General features: G+C 42.0%; 1 protein-coding gene across 4 annotated transcripts in view; it reads left to right on the plus strand.

Annotated features, from left to right (window-relative positions):
• Positions 1-8,989, plus strand: part of LOC120515362 (collagen alpha-6(VI) chain-like) — a 325,957-nt gene extending 316,968 nt beyond the window's left edge. For 2 of the 4 annotated variants that reach the window (XM_039736240.1, XM_039736242.1), the window contains 2 exons: positions 3,451-3,492; positions 6,777-8,989. In XM_039736240.1, the coding sequence (XP_039592174.1) occupies positions 3,451-3,492; positions 6,777-6,949 (215 nt within the window). In that variant the 3' untranslated portion in view covers positions 6,950-8,989. The remainder of the gene's footprint in view (positions 1-3,450; positions 3,493-6,776) is intronic. The other 2 variants (XM_039736241.1, XM_039736243.1) reach the window with 1 other exon arrangement.
• Positions 8,990-18,790: the final 9,801 nt, after the last annotated feature.

Below are 18,790 nucleotides of genomic sequence, written 5' to 3' on the forward strand. Positions count from 1 at the left end.
AATAATAAGAATAAGAATTTCGTCATCAGTCCTCTTCCCACAAGACCATGCTGTTGAATTGAAGACCCGCCTCACTCTTTGATTTTTCAGTTCTGAATTAGCGTAGTGTTTTGGTTTTGATGACTTCTAGTTTTGACCTTATGGAATCAAAGTTAGCCTTCTGGTCCCTTTTACTTTAAAATCTTCCACAATTCCATTACCACAACAGTGTACAGGTCAGCTCCGTGTGCTTTCTGGTCATCCGAGATTGCGGATACGTTCTGAAATAACCCTTTGTGGTGAGCTCTCTCACTTAGAGTTTCTGGTGTCCAGTCCTCACTTTGATTTTTCAGTTCTGAATTAGTGTGGTGTTTTGGTTTTAATGACTTCTAGTTTTGATCTTTTAAAATCGAAGTTAGCCTTCTGGTCCCGTATATTTTTAAAATCTTCTTCAGAACCACAAAGTCTATCAGAAGAAGCTCAACAACACTGAAGGACAGTGTCCATGTTCATTTGGCCTTAACTTCAATTAGATTAACTGCTCTGTGCTGATTTTGTTCAAACTACCCATAAGCCATTGCAAACATGTTGTACTGTGTCAGCTTCTCTGTGTGTTGTGGTTACTCCGTAATTTCAAATTACATTTACTTTTTAATTTACCCTTGTATGAATATTACATAGATCACCTGAAGATTATTCAAAGAAAAGCTACTTAAATAGGAATAATAAGAATAAGAATTTCGTCATCAGTCCTCTTCCCACAAGACCATGCTGTTGAATTGAAGACCCGGCTCACTCTTCATTTTTTTCAGTTCTGAATGATCCCTTTTACTTTAAAATCTTCCATCAAGTTCACTGCCTGGCTTAGGATTAAGCTCTTCTATTATGTCTTTTTGATTAATTTTTGACTCATTCCTTGTAATTTATGTGTATCATTCTTTATTTTTGGTTTTATGTCAGTATAGTTGCCTTTGTAATGTTCCATGTGTGTAGCTGCTGGTGAGTAAGGCAGGATCAAGCATGTGCCAAATGCGTACCAAAGAAATCTCTCAGTCCAATAAAGTTTGTTTTAAAAAGGTTTAGTGAAATTTCAAAGCAAACAGTCCACACAAGAATAGAGAAAGGTTGTTACACACGTAGAATAAAAGTAAAAAACTTCAATTGTTAAACTTCAATTGTTTCTCCAATTAAGGATGAGTTATTTCTCTCTGCTTTACTTCATGTTCAGTATGCTCTAAACATACGACTTTGCACATACAACTGAACACGTCAAGGCACAGTTTGAAACCGCGTACCCTCCATGCCTTACACACGGCAAGGCGGGTCACTAACTGAGACCAATCTGCAATCAGAGGGACAAGAAATAGTTAAAATATAATGATTCAGTTCAGCTTGGGGGGGTTATAAGGACCTCCCATGGACTATACACTAATTTATATGCAAACATTTGACATCACTAACAAAATACGTCTATCAACTTATCGTGATCCAAGTAACTGGCAAATGGCTCTTGCAATGTGTAGTGTGGCTGGTCCTTTGGGGGCGGGGCCAGCTGCCAATCACCACCAGGAACTGCCCTCCCTCCACCCCTTACATCTGCAGAGTCTCCCACAGTCAGGGCCGTCTTAACGCACAGGCACAGATAGATAGATATGAAAGGCACTATATGATAGATAGATAGAGGGCCGTCTTAAAATATGGGCACATTAGGCAGTTGCCCAGGGGCCCCATGCTAATCTATGTACGTTGTGACTTGCTGAGTGGTTGTGTAGGAAGGGTCCCCACAGTGCACTGCTTTGCCTGGGGGCCTATAATGCTGCTAAGATGGCCCTGGATAGATAGATAGATCTGTGGTGGGCTGGCGCATGCCCGGGGTTTGTTTCCTGCCTTGCGCCCTGTGTTGGCTGGGATTGGCTCAGGCAGACCCCCGTGACCCTGTAGTTGGGATATAGTGGGTTGGATAATGGATAGATGGATAGATAGATATGAAAGGCACTTATATGATAGAGAGATAGATAGAGGGCCGTCTTCAAACATGGGCACGTTGGGCAGTTGCCCGGGGGCCCCATGCTAATCTATGTACGTTGTGACTTGTTGAGTGGTTGTGTAGGAAGGGTCCCCACAGTGCACTGCTTTGCCTGGGGGCTTATAATGCTGTTAAGACAGTCCTGGGTGGATGGATAGGTAGATAGATAGATAGATATGAAAGGCACTATATGATAGATAGATAGATATGAAAGGCACTATATGATAGATAGATAGATAGATAGATATGAAAGGCACTATATGATAGATAGATAGATAGATAGATAGATAGATAGATAGATAGGCATGGGCACGTTGAGCAGTTACCCAGGGCCCCATGCTAATCTCTGTATGTTGTGACTTGCTGAGTGGTTGTGTAGGTAGGGTCCCCACAGTGCACTGCTTTGCCCGGGGGCTTATAATGCTATAAAGACAGTCCTGCCCACAATTCCTGGAGGTTCATAGTGAATACGTCAGGTAGTCGTTGAGTGCCCTTGTGCTTATTGTGAATTTTCTGAATCATTGTATCTCTGATTTTTTGACTTCCTGGTCTGTTTTCGGCCTCACCTTTGGAATTCTGTTTGGAGACTTTTCTACAGGCAATTCCATTCCATGGAGCTTCATGGTGACTGGTGTCCTTTTTGTGAAGAATCCATTTTTTATTTTATAAAGATCTGGCACTTGCCCTTCTTACTAGCCGCTGTTTGACGGTGATGCCTGTCTCTTGGTGTCATTCCATTGTGAAGGCTTCCTGGCTGGGTAAGGAAGCACTGCCCAATGCAGATAAGATGCCAGCCTGACCTTGGTTTCCATGACTATTATGTAGTTTCATAATGAGTGGCCTTATGACCTGAAGATAAAAACTGTCCACAAAACCCATGATGTGAGTGCTAACCACCCAATGAGGGACTTTGCAGAACGTTTGAGGTCTTCAATACACCTCTTTGACTTGCTCAGTGTCAGTGTGTTCTTCACGTGTCCTGAAGAAAGCGCAGGTTGTCTTCTGATGTGCCCCCTCGATGCAGAGTGCCGTCACAAGACGCTCTACAAAACAAACCGACACAGAAGGCAGCGTCGTTTCCGCTCAGGCTTAGCCGGTCGCATTCTCTTTGCCTCCATTCTGCATTCTTGAATTGTGCTGGGTTCAATGTGGTGCCTGTTTGCTCTCCCTGTGGGCTTTTCTTGGGTTTATGGTCTCCTCTGACATCCAACAGATGTGTGGTTTTGGATGGACTGTTTTCTCTACATTTGGGTCGGGGGTGTTGGTCCTGTGATGGGTTGGCCTCCCATTTTTTGGGGGGTGGATTTTCCTCAGATAAGCTTCAGCTCTCTGAAATCAAAGGAGTTAGTCTTGACGTGAGAGATGGCAGGGTCTCCTTTGCTACCCACTGCAAGATTTTTATTTATCCAAGATTTTTAAACGATGTGTACTTTGCTTTGTTCCAGCAGCACTCCAAGGCACCAAAGAAGAGAGGGCACCAAATGAAGGTAAAGTATTGGGTTTGGGAGATAAATATCAGTGATCTCATGGCGGCGTTTGAGTCAGCGCTGTGTGACGTCTGTTCCATAACACTCTATGTTTGTGGTATCCGACATCGGCTAGGATTTTCACTGACTTTCGCAAACCCTGACTTCTAGGAGAATGCAAACCCCAAATGTGGCACCGCTACATGCTCACTTGGAATAATAAACCTGCTGTCTTTACCGAGAGAATAACACCGTAGTCCATGCCAGTCGAAGCCCCTTTTGGAGCCCTAGGCAGGGTTGACTTATGTCGCCCCTCATTGTCCATAGTGAGCTGGCTGTATTATTTGATTTTGACGATCTGTTTTTATCCCCCTCAGTGTTCAGAGTGCGCCAGCCCTTAATAGCATGAATGGTGCCCCTGTGCGCATATGCCATGGACTTTAAGGGGCACGCGTAACTCGTGTATGGAATGAGCACACTTTTACCTTTGCCCATTTAGTACCAACGATGGGAAGGGGTGAGAGACCCCGTCGGGTTTACTTTCTTTAACAGCACCCACTCATTATCATCATAGCTTCATGAGGCCAGGGGTCTCTCAATGTCCAGAGTAATACTGTAATCGTGCTGTAGGAGTATTGCCTTTGTGTGTGTGTGTGTGTGTGTGTTTCAGCCTGAACTGTTGATTCTGTTAATTTATAGATTGTCACAAACGTGACTCTGAGACATAGAAAGGTTTGGGGCAGCCACCCGTATAATTAGTATCCTGGCTACAAAGTCATAAAATTTATATACAGCACTGATGTGCACAAAACCGAGTCCAAAACAGAACTGAGGGAATAGGGAAAAGGTGGAGGCTTTTAAAGGGGAAGACAGGAAGTGACATCAAAGGGGTCAGGCTCATGAAGGTCTTCAGCCATAGATCCGAGCCCGGACGTGACAAAAGTCAGTATCTCGGTAAATTAGAAGATTGTGAAAAAGTTCCATATTGTAGACTCCTGGTGTCCCACTCCACTCAGCTAACTAACCCAAAACAACAGAAAAAGGGATCCTGAGCCTTGACATGGTCTCTCAGTCTGGTCCAGTAGGCCACACAATCATTGACAGTCGTCCAGAAGACAGTCATTGAGACCCTCAGCCACACAAGGTCACTGCTAATGAAGATGGCTGTTCACAGAGTGCCTTATCCAAGGATATCAATGTAAAGTTGAATGGAAGGAAAAAATGTGACGGCAGAAAAGGTGCACCAGTAACAGGGATAAGCGCAGCCTTGAGAGGATTGTGAAGAATTCAGAGGAGATTCCCAAGGAGTGGACTGCGCTGGATTCAGTGCTTCAAGAGCCACCAGACACAGAGACGTATCGGGGACGTGGGCTACAACTGTCACAGTCCTTGTGTCGAGCCACTCCTGAACCAGAGACAACGTCAGCAGCGTCTTACCTGGGCTAAGGAGAAAACGGACTGGACTGTTAACAGCTCAGTGGTCCAAAGTCCTCTTTTCAGATCCATTTGGAAATTGAGGTACCAGAGTCTGGAGAAAGAGTGGAGAGGCACAGAGTCCAAGTTGCTTGAGGGTCCAGTGTGAAGTTTCCACTGTCAGGGATGATTTGGGGAGCCATGTCATCTGCTGGTGTTGGTCTGCTGTGTTTTATCAAGTCAGCGTAAAGTCAGCACAGCCGTCCACCAGGACATTTGAGAGCACTTCATGCTTCCCTCTGCTGACAAGCTTTATGGAGATGCGGATTTCATTTTCCAGCAGGACTTGGCACCTGCCCACACTGCCAAAAATACTAATAGCTGGTTTAATGCCCGGGGTGTCATTGTGCTTGATTGGCCTGCAAACGCGTCTGAACTAAATCATATAGACAATCTATGAGGAAGAGGAAGATGAGAGACAGCAGATCCAACGATGCAGTTGAACTGAAGGCCGCGATCAAAGCATCCTGGGCTTTGATAACACCTCAGCAGTGCCAAAGGCTGATCGCCTCCATGCCACGCTTATCCAGTCATTCGTGCAAAAGGAGCCCCGAGCAAGTATTGAGTGCGGCCATGGACAGACTGTTCAGAAGGCCAACATTTCTGTATTAAAAATCATTTTTTTAATTGGTCTTTTGTAATATTCAAATTTTCTGAGATACTGAATTTTGAGTTTTCATTACCTGTAAGCCATAATCAGCAAAAGGAAAAGAAATAAATGAAATATATCACTCTGTGTGTAATGAATCAATATAATATATGAGTTTGACTTTTTGAATTAAATTACTTAAATAAATGAACCTTTCGATGATATTCTAATTTACTGAGATGCACCTGTATACCTGCTGCTGTACAGTACAGTAAAGGGTATAACCGTTTCATACAGTATCCTGTATTGTCTAGCATTGGCTGGATGGTCCACAGTATGTTATTGGTATGGCTTGAGGTCAACAGCACAGTATAAGGCGGTGAGGTTTGGGGGACCCTAAATGTATTCACGGATTTTCACATTCATTGGAGTCCTGCATCCCTAACAAATCTCAAGGGCAACTCAAAAGTGGCACCAGAATTTTTGTTTTGCATCCGTAATCTTGGACAACAGCATACTGCAAGGCTGCTGACCTTCATACTTTTGCAAAAGTGACGTCACATGCCACCTACTTCTGGTTGTCGGTGCGCATCAACACCATAGCGCAGGCAGGCAAACCCTTGACAAAGTTGAGGCACTCATTAAAACACAAAATGACGTAGAGGTAAAACGGGAATTGATTTCAACAGCCAAAACATGAAACTAAAACTTAAAATAATTGGAAGAAACTAATTCTTCATAAAAGAAAAATAAAACTTCAAAGGAATGTAAATTGTGCTTCAAAAAACAAGGGGCAAAGTCAAAAAAAAAATTTTGAAATATTATATTGGATTATAGCCCAGATCAACGGTGGGCTGGCGCCTTGCCCAGGGTTTTTTTCCTGCCTTGCTCCCTGTGTTGGCTGGGATTGGCTCCAGCAGACCCCCGTGACCCTGTAGTTAGGATATAGTGGGTTGGATAGTGGATGGATGGATAGATAGCCCACATGGGTGCAAACCCAGTTCTTCCCCAAACTTTACTGACGTGTCTGCCTGCCATTTTATTAAAATCTTCTGTTACACCAGCAAGAGAAAGCAAGAAATGTAACGCCTCAAAACGTGCAAACTCTAAAAGCTCAAATGAAGTTCAGAAATAACTGAGATAAGCAGACAGAATTATCCCCCACCCGGAAGGCCCGCCGTCCACTGCGTTACGCCTGATTTCACTGCTTTCGCTCATCCTTTCTTTTCTTGTATCCTCACAGATGTGTGCGCCCTCCAGCGGGATGAAGGACCTTGTCGGAAGTACAGCCTCAAGTGGTACTACGACGCAGAGAAAGACGCCTGCACTCGCTTCTGGTATGGTGGCTGCGACGGAAATAAGAACCGATTTGAAACCCAACGGGAATGTGAAGCCCTGTGTGTGAGAGCCGGCTAGCACCCCTCCTGACGGACGGCATGTACAACTTGCACTAGGATTGTCGGATCTTTTTGGAAGTAATACAATCAAGCAGATTCCCCGTTTCCCTTTAACTGTTTTATCCAACTGGATTTGTATTTTCGAAGGCGGTTTTCTCATTCACGTTAGAAATTTGAACATTGCCACCGGCTCAGTGATTTCCCCAAGGGTATAACATCCACATCTTGCAGTAAGAATAACAATTAGACAGACGATGCCAAATGAGTTCATCTTATTACTACTCTCTTTTCTGTTCTGTTTTATAACGTATACCAAAATCAATATATTTATATGGTATCGTGGGTAGAGTTATCTCATTTAGTACAACAGTGAGCAGTGCCCGCTATCCTTTAACACTGACAAACGCAAATTCACTTGGGATTTCTTTCCACTCAGGATGAATGCCGCTGTAGAGGAAGAAACAATCAGGAGGCCTTACTTTAAATACAGCAAATGCTTTGCCAGATACAGTACATTACTACACATTTCATGGTTTTAGCTTATTTTCATAAAATTTACTTAGTCAGGGTCAAAAAGCCAATGACAAGCCACTAAAGAAACCTTCTAAATTCTTCCCAACCAATCAGTAAAAAGCAGTGTGAAGCAGAACAATGAAAAGTAGATAACTGAAGAATTGTGAAAAAAACGCCAAACCTCAAATGATACAGAAATACGCCCGCCATCATGTCCTCCCCAAAATTGTATGACCTTAAAGGTAGACATGGGGGGGTTAAGTGGGTGCCCACCTAGGAGGATTGTCTGCCCATTCAACCAAAAAAATTTGAGCTTATTTTGTACTTCGTTTCCCTCCACACCTGCCCAAATCCCCGCCCCTAGTGATGCCAACTAACCTTAAAGCTGATTAGTTGACGGTGAATGGGCAATTTAGCCAGGACACCGGGAAACACCCAACTCTTTACAAAAGATGCCCTGAGATCTTTTATGACCACAGATCAACAACTCTGATGATGTTGCAGAAGCAACAGAACACCATGCCAACAATACCAGGCCTGATAAGGTGGCACTGGGATACAACCAGGTGGAATGGATCGACCAGGAGAGACAGGAGATCACAACCAAAAAACGGAGAGGGGCCGTAATAGAAAACAGAGGCAGTAAGTTAGAGACCATGAAGTCAAACAAGGAAATGAGAAAGCAAACGTGCACAGGATTTATTTGGAATCTATCCACGTCAGACAATTGAAGTCCCATCGTCTTGATTTTTACCCTGTCGTAATTCGTGTAACCTCCAGGGTCGCTCTCCATGGGTACAAAAGACGCGAAAGGGCTACCGGAACACAAAATTGAGACGACCGGAGGCAAACAAAACTAAGGCTAAACTGTTCAAAAATAAACAATATATCCAAAGAAATGAATAAAAGACAAAGAAAAGAAGAAGGAAAAGGAATCCCAACTCGCACACATCGTCATCTTCATTAACTGCGTCCGTAACTCCTAACTGAGGTCCCCCTCGTTTTTTCCCCCCACTGCGTGCCTTCAGTTCGTCGAGGTACGTCGCTGCCCGAGCGTTTTGTAGGTTTTACCCAAATGTGCACATAGCTACCTCATGAAAATATGAACTTTACAAACTTTAGCAATGACTGGTATGGGGCATAGACGTGCACACCTCCTCAGAAGGAAGAAGCCATCGTCCCGTCTACCGATGTGGCAGCGCAATTTAGAATTATTTATTAAGTACGCCTGAATCTGTTTGTAATAAAAAGTTGGCACATTTCCTGTCAGTAGCTGTGTCTGATCTGTTTTTAATCTTATTTTCATTTCCACCTACACCAATTGCTATTTAATGACAGCCCCAAAGACAGATTAACAGACATCGACTTTAGAGGTCCGCTATCCCCCATGTTACTTTAAGAGCTTCTGGTGCTCAGTGGTGCTGAAAATGTACATGTCATGTTTCTTTTTTTTTTTTTGTTTTGTTTTTTTTTGTTTCTAATGCTGTAACACTTGACTTTGTGAACTTTCTAAATGTCATAAATAAAATTTGAAGTTTGGCCAAAATTTCTATATGACTCATCTGTGTCTATTCTGCTAAAAATTCACTTCCTTAAGATTGGGTCGTCTTCACTGGTTTTCGTAGCTCTGTCTTTGTTTCCTAATCAGATTCATGATTCCTGCATAAAGAGCAAAGACAGACGTGTGCAGGCCTGGAGTGTGGCAGTGGAGCAAAGCCCTTTGGGCTCCAGAGTCTCCCATGGAGGAGCAAACATCTCCTGGAATTTTAAGGGGAATTCCGATAATTAATGACCTGGTAGAAGGCAGAAGATCAAAGAACAGGAGAGTGGAGGAACAGTGGGATTGGACCCATTTATAGGGAGAAGGGTGACATTTATCCATCCATGATCCAACCCGCTATATCCTAACTACAGGGTCATGGGGTCTGCTGGGGCCAATCCCAGCCAACACAGGGTGCAAGGCAGGAAATAAACCCCTGAAAGGGCACCAGCCCACCGCAGGGCGTGCACACACACACACACACACACACACATTAGGGACAATTTAGAATCGCCAATGAACCTAACCTGCATGTCTTTGGACTGTGGGAGGAAACCAAAGTGCCAGGAGGAAATCCACGCAGACATGGGGAGAACATGCAAACTCCACGCAGGGAGGTCTCCTAACTGCGAGGCAGCAGCGCTACCCACTGCACCACCGTGCCGCCCCTTTGGAAACTATCAAGTGATAAAGCTGAAGACATGCACAATGAACAAAATGGGAAAAGGTTATAGAGAGGAGGCTCAGATAAGAGACCACCACAGTGGAGGAGCAGTTTGGTTTTATGCCAGGGAGAGGAACATCTCATTCAATCTGTGCATTGAGACAACTCATAGAGAAACATTGAGAAAAATAGAAAGGTTTGCATATGGTGGTTGTGGATCTAGAGAAGGTGCCACATCAAAAGGTCTGGAAGTGCACAAGAGAGAAAGGAGGACCAGAGAAGTGTGTGAGGAGGTTCCAGGAAACTGTGGAGGGTTACAAGCAATGTTGGGGTAACAGAGAAGATCCCTGTTAGTGGAGGTCTGCACCAGGGGTCTTCTTGAGGTCCTTACTTTCTTCATCTGCTTATGGATGTGTTGAGTCATGGGATAAAAGTGTGAGCTTTGAGCTAATAGCATTGTGTTGTGCAGCACCAGAAAAGAGGAAGTTGGAAGAATGGAAAAGGGCTTTGGAAGACAGAGGACTGAAGATAAATAGGAAGAAGAAGAAGAAGACAGAATATCTGAGGTTTAATGGTGATCAGGATTCAGAAGTTAGCCTGCAGGGGGAGCCCTTCAAAAGAGCGGAGAAGTTTAAAAATCTTGGATCAGAAGTAGACCAAGATGGAGAATTAGATGCAGAGATGACCCATAGTGTGTAATAAAAGCACAGACAAGCATAAAGGTTTGGGGTGTTTTAAGCCCTGTATACTGTAAAAGACAAAAAAATGTTCGGGTTTAGTCAGTGTTTTCTAGCCAGTACAACAGACAGTCAAAATGAAGCAGGTCGGACATTTATAAGGGTGCACAGGAAATGAGGGAGAGAGCAGCGTTGAGTGATGGGAAGAATGATGTCATCTTTGGGGGGCCGGAGGTTAGAAAGGACCCCGGAAGCTGGAGGGAGTTGCAGACTTCCGGGTACGTCTATGGCGGTGGCATTTCGGTCCTTCTAGGGAAACAAAAGAAGAAAGGTCAGTACTTCGCCTTTGTATCTATCGTTCTTTGTGTAAAAAAAACTTCCTAATGTTTGTGTGAAAATTACCCTTAACAAGTTTCTAACTGTGTCCCGTGTTCTTGATGAACTCATTTAAAGTCACCGTCTCGATCCTCTGTACTAATTCCCTTCATAATTTTAAACACTCCAGTCAGGTCACCTCTTAATCTTCTTTTGCTTAAACTGTAAAGGCTCAGCTCTTTTAATCTTTTCTCATAACTCATCCTCTGTAGCTCTGGAATCGGCGTAGTCGCTCTTCTCTGGACCTTTTCCAGCACTGCTTTGTCCTTTTTGTAGCCTGGAGACCAAAACTGCACCCAGGACTCCAGATGAGGCCTCCCCAGTGTGTTAGAAAGTTTGAGCAGAACCTCCTGTGACTTGTACTCCACACATCAGGGCGCTATATAGCCTGACATTCTGTTAGCCTTCTTAATGGCTTCTGAACACTGTCTGGCAGTTGATAGTGTCGAGTCCACTGTGACTCCTAAATTATTCTTATAAGGAGGACTCTCAATTTTCAGACCTCCCTTATGTATTCAGATCTCACATTTTCACTTCCTATGTGTAATTCTGAATCAGCCCTTCTTGCTAAAACTTTGGAGAGTATTTTAACATGGGTATTCAGAAGTGAGATTGGTCTGTATGATGCACATTGTAATAAATCCTTTATTTTTTGTAGTGAAAGATGGTAACTAATGCTTGGCAAAAGGTTTGAGGTAGAATTTTAGTGTCTCTGGCTTCTATAAGCGTCGCTAATAAAAGGGGAGCTGACTTAATTGAATTGTTTTTAAATAAAATTTAGCAGGGTAGCCATCAGGGCCTGCTGCTCTCCCACTCGGAAGTGAGTTTGTAGCGTCTAGTAATTCTAAGATTTTTCAGAGGTTTATCCAGTTCTGCTGCACTGAGAGTATCCTGGATGTGGTATCTGTAATGCGTCAAATAAACACATTAGATTGAGTTTTGTCTTCTTTAAACTGAGTATAATATATGGACGTATAGTCTTCTCTAACTGTGTGCATATTTCTATGGACGATGATTTTGTCTCAGTCAGTGTTGGTGATTACTGCTATTGCATTTCCTGATTGTGGTTTTGTTCAGCTAAGATCTTATTAGCCTTCTCTCTGTGTTCATAGTCATGATGTGGCGATTTAAAAATGAGTTGGTCTGTTTCTTTTGTTGTCAAGAGGTTGAATTGTGATTGCAAAGCCTGATGTTTCTCTTTTGGACACCTGTCATGTTCTCGATCTATTCTGGTAATTTCACTGATTAACTCTGAGGCCTTCTTGGTTTCCAATTTATTTTTGTGGGAGCGATATGAGATAATCTGTCCTCTAAAAAATGCTTTCAGAGTATACCTGCAAAGACCTTTGACGATGTAATTGTCTATAAAAAACAATCAATTTGCTTGGATATAAATTCTGTACAGTTGGGGGGTTAAGATCCTAGCTGCAAGATGAGTATGTGGGGTGTAGTGATGTGAGCTCCATGATCATAGGGGCTGGTTGGACATAACAATAGTGTTGTACTTGCAAGATTTGATTGTGGGCAAAAAAGTTCTTGAGTAACAATGATATACTGATGAGAAGAAGGAAAATGCTCTTAAGTATGAATTTAGTAATCTCTGATAAGTTATCATTGATTACAAACTGTGCCATTGTTTTTGCAATTTTAGAGGTTATCACCACTGCAGCTGAAGATATGTCCATGTCTGGGTTTAAAACACAATTAAAGTCCCCAGCCATTATAATTTTATGAGTGTTCACGTTAGGAATGGATGCAAATACGTTAAGGATGAAGTCTCTATGCTTCCACATTGGGTGCGTAGATATTTATCAAAATCACTTTACATTTAATAAAATTACCATCGCCATCACATCAGGACCAGATATTACATCTGATATTACATATGAAATGGTCCTATGTATTACGATTCCCACACCTCTAGTTTTCTTTGTATATCTTTCTTTATATAATCTAAAAATTAAAAATAAAAAAATAATCGTGAATTTCCCCATTGGGATTAATAAAGTATCTATCTATCTATCTATCTATCTATCTATCTATCTATCTATCTATCTATCTATCTTTTATATAGTGCCTTTCATTATCTATCTATCTATCTATCTATCTATCTAACTGTGGTGGAATATTTGGCCAGTCCAGTCTCTTTGTAACTGAAAGTGATCCTTGCTGATTAAGTGAGTCTCCTGTAAAAATGTCATCTTGGCTTTTGAGACCATTTAGGTGACAGAATACAGTGGTACCTTGGTATACATCCTTAATCCGTTCCAGACCCTTTGACTTATACCAAACAGGACTTATACCAAACAAATTTTTCCCATAAGAAATAATGGGAAAATGATTAATTCGTTCCCATGAAAAACAAAATCCTATTGTTATTGGCATATTATACATTGATGGAGTTGTATAAAATAATTTAAACACTGCTTAATACTAAAATACATAAATACAAAAGCAATTAGATGAAATATCGGACAAGTCATTTTCATTTAACAATGAGTTTAATTTTACTGCATAACAAAGGAGAGCGTTACAGCCCTTAAAGGAGCCTCTTCAGGCGATTGTGTAGCACTGCCGTTGTTCTTCTTCAATCCAAATCCCTAAAGCAGATTCCATCCAGACTACTGCCTTATTACATCCACTTACAACTCATTTTGCACTCTGGTTAAAAGGACACTGCGGCCGTAGATCTTATATTCCTTTCCTACTTTTTAAATAAAAAGAATCGTAGCCTTCAACAAATCCAAAATGTTTACTTTTTCGGCAATCGTTAACACCTTCCATTGGCGCTTGGACACGGCCCCTGAAGCAGTAGCAGATCGTTTTGGAGCCGTAATGAAGGGCTTGACTACACACAAAGATAAACACAAAAGAGCACAACTCTTTACACAGCGAAACATGTTGATGCTGAATGAGCGAGACGAGACTTCCTGGTTAACACTGCATTCAGCACGCAGGAACTTAACTGCGTGCTCTGATTGGTTAGCTTCTCAGTCATACGCCAATAACGTCCCTTGTATGAAATCAACTGGGCAAACCAACTGAGGAAGCATGTACAGGAAGTAAAAAGACATTTTGTCCACAGAACCCGCGAAGCAGCGAAAAATCTGTGAGTGAAGCTGCGAAAGCCGAAGCGCGATATAGCGAGGGATTACTGTACAGGTTAAAACTTTTTTTTTTTGAAGGCGCGCGCCCGGTATACCTCACGTGTTGTTCTAGCACACGAGTCGTATTCCAAACAAAGGTCGTATACCAAGCAAAATATTTTGCCTCTAAACAGGACGTATACCAAGTTGGACTTATTCCAAAGCAGACGTATACCGAGGTACCACTGTACTTCCTTTCTCTTTAATTCATGATTGAGACCTTTGACATTCCAGTTCACAAAGTTTACAGTTTGGTCATAGAGACATTGCTTGTGAACTTTTGTTAACATTTTACAGTCTTAAATTAAGGTAGTACATTATTATATAAGACAGCTTTAACCTTAATTTCCAATTTCCCTGGTGTTATGGCAATAAAACCTATTGTGGCACTTATAATTGTGGGGGTAGAAAGAACAGATTAGAAATCGCTTGCTCTCTCTCCTCCCCAATTCTCTCCCACACCCTCATTTTCAGAATCCCAGTCCCTTGACATGTCTAGAGACAGAGCACGTCCAAAACAAAACAAGCCCCCCAGCAGCGGTGTAGAAAAGATTAAAGTAGAGCCATCTGTTAGTAATACAGTCGAAATACTATAAACATCGAAAATAATTTTATGCAGTCCCAAAAGAATAAACCCAAGGAATGATGTTAAACAGTACCATGGAGAAGCAGATAATGTATGATAGGATAATCCTAATACAATAAACCAAGGGTATGATGTGAAACAGTCCCCTTTGGAAAAAATAGAAAAGACTATTTACTATATGGTAACCATATATTCAGTGGAAGAGAGTGCAATATTATAATTATAATTGTAATTCAAGCGTAAAAGTAGCCAAGAAAGAAACAGAATGTTGTGGACGCTAGAGGCGCTGTTGCCCTGTGGAACCCACCAGACAGACGTCCGGGACACATGTTTAAAAGCACCAAGAATAATTTTAATATTTTTCTTAAATAAAGTACACAAAGCACCGCACACTCCACAATTCACAATTCAATAATCACAATAATCACAATCCTCCTCTCCACCCAGCACTCCATCACACTACCACCCAACTCGGCCTCTCCTTGCTGGGTTTCCTATAGTCCTTTTTATAGTCCATGACTACTCCAGTACTCCTTCTTCTCTTCCGGGTCAATGTCACATCCTCAGTTCTCAAATAGCCCGGAAGTACTGCGGGCTTCTGTCTTTGTGCCTCCGAAGTTCTTCTGGGTCATAGTAACAGTAGGAATCCCCGGGTTGTTTGTGAGCTTCCCTTGGCGGCACCCACGGCACCCAACAGGGCTGAAGAAACAGACTCCATGTCCCAGGATGCCCTGAGGGAATCCGGGGAACCATTGTCGTCCAGGGGAGCTGCCACCTAGCGTCCCGAGGGAGGCAGTGTCCCGAAAAGGCTGCTTTTCTCCCTTCTTCCCGTTCTGGGACGTCCCTGCCGTCCATCATAATGTATAATCATGGCAAAGGTCTGAATGGACCAAATTGCAGACAGAATCTTCTTTGCCTTGCCAGGGCACAATGTGACTCACAATTGTACTTTGGGACCAGTGCCACTCTTGAGCGGTGGTCTCATCTGGCAGTGCTTCAGCACAATGGAGTGCTCTGAGGTTTGTTTACTGCTTGTGATTCTCTATGAGGTTGTTACAACCAGGAGTTATGCATCTTTTCTGTTTTATTGTTGCTTTTGTTATTATTTTTTTATGTTCTTATTTCTGTGAGTTGTGTTGTTTACTCGTTAATGACACGTTACCCCACTAAACGCAGGGCCATTTCAAGCACCTTGTAGGTAGAGCCCTTGGGGGTGGGGCCACACACTGATGTCACTGCTGCTGGCTCCTCCCTCCATCTGGATAAGTAGCCCAGAGGGGCGGAGTCAGCTGCAGTGTTTGGAGTTCAGTGGAGTTTTTGAATTGTCAGTTTGGCCTTCTTTTGATGAACCTTTTGCAGCTGTAATTGGAGTCCATTCTCCACCTAATGAATCAGTCAAGCGAGCCCAGTGTCCGAGAAGATCAGCATTTGAATGGAACGTGACATCCTTATGGTGTCTCAAATCAGAGACGAGCAAACTGATTCATTTTACCCTGAGCTGCTCAGTTTTGAGGATTTTTCTATTTTATTATTATTTTCTATTTTATTATTTCAATTTATTATTTTATGCTCTTTTATAAAAAAAAAAAAAAAAAAACTATTTTTGGACTTCTGTCTTCTCCAGCCAGGGTTTTTGTAGTTCTCCTTATGGTAAGGCATACTTTAAGGTTTTTAGGGACTTTTTGCTGTTGTTTTGAATTGAAAAGCCTGACCACCCTTTTAAGGCCTTGTCAGCCTCCTGTTTTCCTGGGGTCGGGTATGGCTCAGTGGTGAGGTTTGTTTTGTAGGTTATGTTGCAGGCCTCACCCCTTTGTTAGTTTGTCATGTCAGAGCAATCAGAACACCATGGGAGTGACTTGTGGCATGAACAGGAGCCAGGAACATAGCAAAAATGGGTTGAGGCCATCAAAAGGTCCCACAAAAGTCCAACATAGACTCACCACAAAGCCAGCCAGCCCCCAGCTACTAACTGCAGGCTTTGGCCTACACAGGCCCATAAATGGAGAAAATAGTTTTTTTAGTTGAAACACAGAGAGATCCCAAGGATTTCTCTCAAGGGAGATAAGATGTAAAGCAAAATTTGGCTTCTAAAGAAAATCCAAGTAGAAGATCTTCATAAATAAAGATATGTATCTAAACATCACAAAAAGAAGCACACAATGTCAAAAGGGCAAAGTAAAGGCAAACATTTGCCGAAAAAAGGCAGATACAAAAATTAAATATTTAGAAAACCCAAAAACAGAGCAAGAAATCCAGAAAGTAGAATAAAGAAAAGCAACACTTACAACTCCAACAGCAATTAATGAACTGGAAAGAGACTCGCCTGAATTTAAATCATTAGGGTGGCCCCACCGCCTTGGGATTCCACCAAAAAATGTAAGGAATATCAGAGAACGATACATGGTATATGGATACAAAAAATAAAAAAAATCAGTATTAACATAAATTACATAAACATATGAACCACCCACCTTAAATAAATGGTGTCTGTATGTCATTCCAGTTACTATTTCTTTGTCACTTCAACAGATGGTGCCTCACAAACATTAACACTGATTTTACAAATCCCCTACCAAATGTCATATCACACAGACATATACATTGCATTTGTCATTCCAACAGATGATGCATCACAAACATTAACACTGCTTTTATGAATCCCATATTAAATGGCATATGGCAGAGACACATACATTGCATTTATCTTTCCAACAGATGATGCATCACAAACATGTGTAGTACTGTATTTTATTAGTATAAGTGTTTGTGATGCACCATCTGTTGGAATGACAAAGGCAATGCATTTTATTACCACATGCATTGAAAAAACACATTCCAATAGACAGTGCTCTGCAAAGATTAATGCTGAGTATGCGTGTCCAGGGTATCCAAGTTTAGGATAAGATGATGTTTGATGATTTTTTTTTCCTGGTTAACAGATTTGTTTCATTAAGGTTTTTGATTTTTGATTAGCATTTAAATGTGACAACAGATCAATTAGGTTTTCATCAACGACTTTGGCTCAGCCTTCTGATCCCCCTGACTGTCTCTTGTTGAGTCAGTGCAGCTTGTCCTCGACTCTGAGTGCTGCCACTTTACCACTTTAAGCTTTTTACTTTTTTAAACTCCTACTCATTCCATCTCAAATATTATTTTTGGTTCAGACCCTCGCTGTCTCTTCCTAACATGATCCAGGCAGTACAACCACCTGGCCTGCTGCTTCAGCTCCAAAAAGCTCTAAAATGCATTTGAGAGAAGAAAATAATCTGCAACTGGAAATTCCCAAATCTCTCTTAGTACTTATCATTGCACTTATTGTTATTATTAGTAGTAGTAGTATTACTATTATTATACAGTTTCACTGACATTTTTTCCAAGACGAATTACACAATTAGGATATATTACAACTGTTTCCAGATTTTATCCTACAGCTGGAGCAGAGGTGGGTTAAGCGAGAGTCAAAGAGTGACGCACAGATTGGAATTAAAAGAGCATCTGAGGCGCTGCACTCCACCATTTCCATGATGGTAAACTGGGTGTGAGGCCTCCTTAAACAAGCAAGGGAGCAGGCCAGAATCCTAACAGGTCTGCCCAGCAGAGGCTCGCCTGATCTCAGCCAGACTCTTAATACTGCAGGCTTGTCAGAACAACTAGAAATATAGCAAAGAGCCCAACAAGAGGAGGATCACCATAAACCCTCAGTTTAAGTAAAAAGGGGAAGTATTTTGTAAACTTTATAAATCAAGGATTTATTGGATGAAAACATAAAAATGCAAAGAAAAGCTCAACAGAGCAGAAAGATGCCCAGCAGTTGCCTCAAAAGGAAATCCTGAGCAGGCAAACAAATCCACAAAAAGAGTAAACCGACTACAAAAGAATAATCAAAAAAACACAAAATCCAACCACTAAAAACAGCAATCCTCACAAACTTCACAGAAAACGAATGATCTTCTGCTGCTGAGCCTTCTCAGCTTACTTATATAGCCATATTTGGCCCCGCCTCCTGGGACTCCTCCCACAATGAACAAGCAATAGTAAAACATTTAGTAGACAGAATATTATTATAGAATTACTGACTTAAGAAATAACTTTAAATAATAACAACACATAAATACCCTGTAAGCGCCCTTATGGATGGACTGGCACCCTGACTGGGATGAGGGGTGATTCCCATCCATTTGGAAGTCCTTAATGGATAGACACTATAAATGATGGTATAACCCTGGTTCTCAGTTATTTTCCCAGTTGGTGTGAAAGATTAATGGATGGATTGGAGAAGACTGTCCGTCCAGAGCAGTTCCTTCCCCAGTGTGACAGATGGCAGTGCTTCTCTGGCACGGTCCCATTATGAACACCCAT

The sequence above is a fragment of the Polypterus senegalus genome, chromosome 15 (genome assembly GCF_016835505.1).
Source record: "Polypterus senegalus isolate Bchr_013 chromosome 15, ASM1683550v1, whole genome shotgun sequence".
NCBI classification, from domain to species: Eukaryota; Metazoa; Chordata; class Cladistia; order Polypteriformes; family Polypteridae; genus Polypterus; species Polypterus senegalus.